General features: G+C 32.6%; 1 protein-coding gene across 1 annotated transcript; it reads left to right on the top strand.

The window, feature by feature from the left end:
* Positions 1–813: 813 nt before the first annotated feature.
* LOC113852149 (S-adenosylmethionine decarboxylase proenzyme 4-like) lies at positions 814–1,866 on the top strand. Its single transcript, XM_027482395.1, has one exon. The coding sequence runs from the start codon at positions 814–816 to the stop codon at positions 1,864–1,866; it is 1,053 nt and encodes a 350-aa protein (XP_027338196.1).
* The last annotated feature ends 6,465 nt before the right edge of the window (positions 1,867–8,331 follow it).

Genomic DNA, 8,331 nt, shown 5'->3' with positions numbered 1-8,331 from the left:
AACTGTGGCTAAATCTTAAGTTTCTTTGTGATTGTGAAAAGAAGTGCATATGGTTTCAACACAATTATTTCTGGGATTTCTCATTATCAGTTCAACCAATCATTCTAGTCAAATCTGCCCCGCATATCTCTCAAACTTGGAATTTAATTAATTTTATTTTAAACTAAATTTTCCGTAGCAAGCCATATTAAAAACCAACATATACATACCAGAGAGCTCATAGTATATATAGAAAATATCTTTTGAAATATTAAACCATTTTTTTTTGTTTTTTACTTAAACCTCTAATAAATACTTAATCTTCAGTTCACTTTTCCAAATTTATCAGGCAAAAAGAAAATTCGGAAAAAGCACTGTTATTACTCTTATATATTATTGTAAGCTATGTTTATGTGTAGTTAGAAGGGTGAAAGAGTGATTAAGGTACGTGATTGAAGAGTAGAGGTATAGAATAGGCAAAAGGACAAAGGAACAAACAAGGACTTGATTAACTTGGGCATTAATTCCGTTTGCTGTTTCTGTCTCTGACAGAAGATTGAACTAAAAAAAACATAACAAAATTGTTGCATATCATCACCCTATTCACTTCATTATGCCTACAATCATGATTCTTGGTTCCATAACCCGCATGCTCTCTTCTAAAACCTCACTCACTACTTGACACACTCTCACCCTATCTCACACACACCTATAAATCCCAACCACCCCACAATCCTTTCTCTCACCTCTACCTCAACACCACAACCAAATCTTCCTCTCACATTCAACATTAACATTACAACAACCAATCTTAAAACTTTGTCATTGTTTCCAATGGCATTCTCCGGTTTTGAAGGGTTTGAGAAACGGTTGGAGCTGCATTTCTTTGGTGATGATCCAGCAATCCTCCAACTGGGTCTTAGAAAACTTGAGTTTGAATGTATAGAACAAACCCTACAAGCTGTTCAATGCACGGTGGTTTCAGCCGTTGGAAACTCCTATTTTGATGCCTATGTGCTATCAGAATCAAGCCTCTTTGTGTACCCAACAAAGATCATAATCAAAACATGTGGGACCACCCAACTTCTCAAATCCATTCTTCCTTTGATCTTCTACGCACACAACCTCTTAGGCCTCACTCTTACCTCTTGCCGCTACACCAGAGGTAGCTTCATCTTCCCCAAGTCACAACCTTTCCCTCACACAAGTTTCAAAGACGAAGTAACCTTCTTAGAAACCACACTCCCTCCAAATTTATGCTTCAGAAAAGCCTCCATCATGCCCTCAAAATCTTCCTCACATTCATGGCATGTTTTCACCGCCACCACCAACCCCTCTCATGCACCTTATGATCACCACCACCCATTCACCATGGAAATATGCATGACCGACCTCGACCCCCTCCTCGCCGGGAAATTTTTCCGCCGACCCGGCGACGGAAAATCCGGCGACTCTGCCGGAAAAGAGATGACGGAGCTAACCGGCATCGACGAAATAAACGAACACGCTCTGGTGTGCGATTTCGCGTTCGACCCATGTGGGTACTCCATGAACGGCATGGACGGGGACTGGTACTCCACCATTCACGTAACCCCAGAAGACGGTTACAGCTACGCAAGCTTTGAGTGCGTGGGGTCCACGTGCATGAATGGTGACGTGGACATAGTCCACGTGTTGAGGAAGGTGGTTCAGATTTTCCGACCGGGAAATATGTCGGTGTCTACGACGTCGTGCGGTAACTACGGGAACGAGGTTTGGAGAAAGGTTGCAGGTGCGGTGGAGCCTCTGGGGTTGAAATGCCGTAGCTGTGTGATGGACCAGTTTCCGGCGGCAGGGAGTGTTGTGTTTCAAACGTTTTCGCCTCTTCGCCGGAAAAGGGCACAGTAAGTAGGAATCGAATGAGGTAGAGCTTAGGCAAAATTTTAGGGCGGGGGTGACGTGGCGGGACGTGATTGGTTGGTTGGTTGTTATGGATGCTGAATATTTATTCATATCGGGGTTGACTTGTTTGGGAGAAGAGTTGGAAGAGGTTGAGAAATGTTAGTAACTTACCTTTTTGATACACTCTTTTAAATATATGTTTTATTGTCAGTTGAAATTTATTAAAAATGATAAAAGATATGCTAGTTTTATTTTTAATTTAATAAATTTTATTTATATTTTTATAATCTTTAATAAGAAGAAAAAATATGTTAAAAGAGTGTATTTCTTTTAAAAAGTTATAGTTACAGGGATGAAGAGGGGATTGGTTTTGGAAGGAATAATATGAAAAAGGGTGAGTGTAGAGAGTGGAGGAAGTTGGGATACTGGGAGGATCATCATAATGCACCCCACTTAGGCATGTCACGCCTAAGATTTTTGAGGATGTGTTGGTGGGTGTGAAAGTGCTACTCTTGTTTTTGAGGCTATATTCAACTTCCTTTCTTTCCTTTTTTTTTTGTTTTTTTATCATCCCGTTCTCTCTTCTATATATCTTTTATCAACCTCTTTGTCTTTCATGCTTTGTTTAATCATACAAGGTTTAGCTGCTCTCCTACTGTGAAGTTCGTCCATGTGAATCACGCCTCATGATTAACCCAGTTAAATTACACTTTTGAATATTATCATTCATTTTATTTTCACTTGAGTGTTTCTTGTAGCACTGTGTTTTGGGAATTGGGAGCTCAAAGATCAGAAAATGGGGTAGGTGCATCAAGCATTAGTAGAGTTACATGGAATGAAGTTGGGTTGTAAATTTGTATTGCCACCTTTTCTTTTGCACGGGCTTCTGTCTGATGTATTGAGAGGGTTATTTAAATCCCAAAAGGTGTAACTAAACCTCGATCAAGTAAAACCTAAAAGGAAATGGAAACGGGTATCTGAGATTTTGATAAATATTTATTATTCAAATTACTACATATCTTTCACCTTTTTCCTTATAAATTAAACAATGCTATTATATATTTTATTTGTGAAACTGTTCCTGGCATCTTAATCTCGTCAGAACAGTATATAATTATGAGTAATTGGAGGAAGTTTAGCTCTAATCCACATGCATTACGCGGGTATATATAACTACGTACAAAGCTTGGGTAGTGGTGGCATTTTATGGTCATTAAGAAACTTGAAGTGCACGTGGCCATAATTGAATTTGGGTGACACGCCAAATAGAAGGGAAAAGTAAGAGACAGATAGAGAAGCAATAATAGTGTGTTCCAAATTCTTAGCAGCCTTTTTATAAACAAGGAGATCTTCCCAAAAAGGTTCATAATTAGTATACCCGTTTCACATAATACAAGTTACACGACCAAAGGTATAAATACAATTCGGTGATTTCATGGTGACAATTCTGTCCTTACGTTGATTTTGTGAAGGGTACATTACGTACGGTACACTATTTAACCATTACGTACGTTGATTGTGCAATTCGTAGAACCAACGTTTGGTCATAAAAAACGTTCTCAAAAGGAATACCATAATACCATTTACTTGTTCTTTTTTACCTTTTCAGTTATTTTTCGCAAGCTTTTACCAAATAGTTTTCACTATGGATCAATACTTGTATACCGCTTTAGCTTGTACCTAAGATCAGGTGTAAGTGATGCCCCTCGGCTCCATTTAGAATGAAGTCGTAGATGTATTTATTAGAGCGTCAAAGTATACCCAAAAAATGTTGAAAAAAAAAAAGCATACCCATAAAACAGCCCAGCTCTTATCACCTTATTTGAACATTTTTGAAGTCCAATTAACAAGCAACTGTTGCTAAAAAAAAAAAGAATAAATAATTTTAATTTTAATTTTAAAAAATACGAAAAAATGGTATGATTGAAAAAAACTACAGTACAGAAAAAAAGTAAAAACCGCAACTTAGATTCGCATTTTAAATAGATTTATATTTTTCAGGTTCGTGAATGGCTTGCGTGTAATTCACGACCAGCGCATGCATACAGCTATTTCTTTTTTCCAATTTCGTTGCCCTTCTATTTTTTTATAAATGAAATAAAATGTTAAAAATTAATATGTATTATTTTAAAATAAAGAATCTAGTCATAGTCTTTCTATAGACTATAACTTTTTTTAAAATTTTTTTTTTATTATCATGAGTTTCTCACAATTGATTCTTAATTTTAATATATTTTAAAAATGTATATAATGTTCATTTTGATACATATAGATTGCATATTAAATAATTCAAATGGATGTAAATTTTAATATATAATAATAATTTGAATTTCAAATCAACATTGAATTTAAAAATAAAGTTATTAAAAAAAAGTAATAATGTAAGAGTGCCAGAATCTAACACTATTGTAAGTTGATCTCAACTAAACTAGTTGATATTTTATTAATAAATTTATTTTAATTTATAAAGATGAATAAATGTTATTTATAAAATTACATACTTATAAATATTAAATTTATTTAAAATTTAATATATATATATATCATCATCATCAAAAATAATAAAAACTTGTTCAACAAGCAATTAATACAGTAAAATTTACCCTGAAATTAAGTGAGTTTTCTCTTCATGTCCACAAAGAGTATCAAATAACATCTATCAAACTTGGTAGCATAACATCTTTAATAACTTTATTTTATCGAAAGTAATTTTCATCAATGTAATATATTGAATTTCTCATAAAGTATATCCAATATTCAAAATATAAGAAAATAGCTATTATTAGATAACGAATATGCAAATGTTAAAATTTATATATATATATATATATATATATATATATAATTAAATAATTATAATGATAATATCACAAAAAAGATTATTAAAATTATTATGTAATTATGTTTGATATTTAACATTATCTGATTGTATCCTGTATATACTTGGAGAAAAAAAAAGTATTATCTACAGATTCTTTTGAAAAAATTAAAAAGTTTTTTTTTTTAATGACAGAAAACATAAACTAGCTTCAATGCTTCCATCAGTGTTGGAAAATTGTTTAATTTAACCTTGGATTGTTTTGTATTGCTGAATGGGTCACACCCGTAATTTCAAGCGGGGATAAGAACTTCTTAATCCACCAAATGGTTGAATGAGAGCAAGTGCTTAACCTCAATCTCTGTGTAAATGACCTCTGATCACAATTAAAGGATATCTAGGAACAATATATTTTTGTGATTATTAGAAATACGAGTAACATATATTTTTTAACACACTTTAATTATTAATTAAAATAGATTTAAAATTATAAAAATAACATGATTTTACTCAATATTTTTCTCTTTTAATTAAAAAAATGTTGTAGAAAATGTGTTACTAGCTTCCTCTTGCGCTTAATTATGTTCTACTGAAGTACTGTGGAAGGAAAAACATAAATTGATAATTAATATACGTTATATGTACACGTGATGTACAGATCTAAAGCTAATTATTCTTAAGCATCTAAAATTTCCTACCCCTTGCACAAGCTTCAATCAACCTAGTGAACCTCTAATGATGGCCTTGGGCTTTGTTTGTTTTCAAACCATGACCTGTATATTAGCTAGGAAACTTTATTGAAAACTACCAAACCCAATCACGACTGTAGAAAATCTTTTCATAATCTATACGACAAATAACTTACGATATTAATAATAATGGGTTTGGAATTTGCTGACTAAGAATCCATTGTAAACAATGTTATTATGAATACCTAAATACTCTAATTTTAAAACAGACCATCTTGAACATGGAATTATGGATGTCTGATCACATTCTTAAAGATTTGAGGACCACACATGCAGCTCATCATTGTAAATTATTTTTCTTTTGTTTATGCAACCTTTGAGATTTTTTCCTTCACAAGCTAAACCCCAGTTATGCCACGTATTAGAAATTTGAAATATTGCTGGGATTTATATTAGAATATGTAGCTGTTTATGGTGCAAAATGATAATTTATAAATAAATAATCCAAGAGCAATTTAGGAACTGGATTAGGTCATCTTTAGATTCTTTTAAGTGTGTTGTGATTAAATAGACGTTGTAAAACAATCTGCTAAATAGGAACAATATAAAACTGAATTATAATGTAGAAGTTTTTACAGAAATGTGCTAAAAGAAGAACTGAAATTACAGGAATAGAAAGCAAAGTAAATTAAAAGTAAATGCAGGAATATAAATAATGCAAGAAAATAAACGTACGACTCCTAGCAATGAATAGCAACACCGTGGGTCTCCTGATAGCTAGTGTCTGGCGCGGTGCAAGTTTTCAGCGTACAGAGGTTTTGGGTGCAAGTATCTGGGTGCAAAAGTTGTCCTCTAAAAAGTGAAATTCTAAGGTTTTTATAGGCAAGTGGATCGCTACTGTCTACCTTCTTTTGCGGACACTTTCTTAGTAACTGTCTTTGTACGTGCTTACTTTCAACCGTTGCTACCAATTATCCACGTTTGCTTATGATCGTGTTAGTGGTTAAGGCTCTTTTTATAACTGTTGTTGTCCACGATTTTTTTTCATGTTATTGAACCTTCATCTGGTGATAACTGTCGGTAATTGTTGGCAGCTGTTCTTGAACGTTACAATGTCTTATGAGTCCTATTAGGACTTTTTATTTTCTCTCTTTGAGCAATTTCTAGAAAAATCTAGGAGGTTCATTGAGTATTATAACCTTAGAATATTTTCCTCTTGACTTCTTTTTTTTTTTACTGATTTTGGGGGTTTTGAGAGCTTATCTTGGCCTCGTGAACTTCAAATACTTTCTCTGATTATTTCCCTTTTTCTCAAGCAATTTTGGAGGAAATATGGAGCTCAACCAGATTTGTGAACTTAGAATATTTTACTCTTCCTGATTTTCGAGCAATTATGAAGAAGATCTGAAGCTTTTGTCAAGTTTGTGGGCTTAGAACATTTTTTGGCCATTTTTGTTTTTCGAGCAATTTTGTGTTGCTAAGGCCTTAGAAACCCTCAAAAACTCCTCGAAGAGACTTTCAGTCCTGTTTTTTGAGTAGTTTCGGGTGTAAGGAACCTGAGGGCTACTCAAAAACTTCTCAAAAAATCCTCTTGTCTTATGGACTTAAAATAATTTCTGATTGTTTCTATTTTTCGAGCAGTTTTGGCTATTCTCAATCCAGGGGCCAAGGTATTCTTAAAAACACCTAGAAAAGGCTTTTAGTTTTGTGGACTAGGAATAATTTATTACTCTCGTTTTTCAAGCAATTTTGAGGAAAATCAAAGATGTGACAAAAATATCTAAAATTACTCAAAAATTTTCCTTTTTCGAGTAATAGGTCTAATCCATCTTTTAGCGCTTCTTGGATTCAGGTTTACTTTTTGTCTAGGAAAGAGACTTCTTTTCTGACCTTTTAAAACTTGTCGAAATGTTGCTTCTTTCAATGTAGTTTTTCAACTTAAAAAATTTTCCTTACCCCAAACAGTAGCTAAGTATGAAAAATATATTACTATAAACCTTAGTCTATAATAATATTTGTCTGCCGCTGATGACTTGATAAGGTGATACAACACAAAGTTTGAGACCTTTTTGGCCACTTCTTCTCTTAGCTTAGTTTGAGTACTACAAGACATGTCAAATAAGAATGGAGACATGCAAAGGAAACACATGTAATTTAAATTTCACACTAAACAACTGAACATGACGAGACATCATTCTTTGATTAAGATCTTACTTGCTTATAATAATCAATTTTTAATTTAAAATAGATGATCGAGATATACTTAACACGAAATTTAAAATATATATTTTAAACGATAATAACTATTTCTTTACTTTAATTGATTTTATACTAATAGTCATAAAGATACAAAGCAATAAAATTCCAAAATACTTTATCCCATCGCTAAAACTACCACAAGCATGAGACAACCTATAAAGGGTGATATGAAGCCCGTGCTTCTACTCAATTTATTTATTTTTAATATTATTATAGTATTTAAGTTATTATTTAAGTTTCATCGTCTTTAACTTTATTTCACTATTCAATTTTTTTCATATAAAGTAAGAGATATTGTCTTGTTTTTATTGTCTAAAATTTTTTAGTCCGTCATTGATAATAAGTAAATAGCATTGATGATAATAACTAAAGTAAAATCTTCTAAAAATAGTGGTAAAAAAATTTCCAGAATAATTAAAAGTTTAATCAACAATATTAACTAATCAAACATAAGAATATATAAGGATGGACAATCAATCATTCAATTAAATTTATTTTCAATATTTTATCATAAAATAAACTATTTTTGAGAGCTGGCAGATCAGAGTGGATGATATCTATCATATATTTTGCTGGAAAATCTAAGAGACTTTTCACAATTTTTTTCATTTAGATATATTCATCTTTAACAAGTCCAGATCAGGGGGGGAAAAGTTGATATCTAAGAAGTATGCAAAGCAGATATAGGAAACCTCTGAACATGGA

This window comes from Abrus precatorius, unplaced genomic scaffold (assembly GCF_003935025.1).
Source record: "Abrus precatorius isolate BTA unplaced genomic scaffold, Abrus_2018 Scaffold10, whole genome shotgun sequence".
Taxonomy (NCBI): Eukaryota; Viridiplantae; Streptophyta; class Magnoliopsida; order Fabales; family Fabaceae; genus Abrus; species Abrus precatorius.
This window is presented reverse-complemented; position numbering and strand designations above follow the sequence as displayed.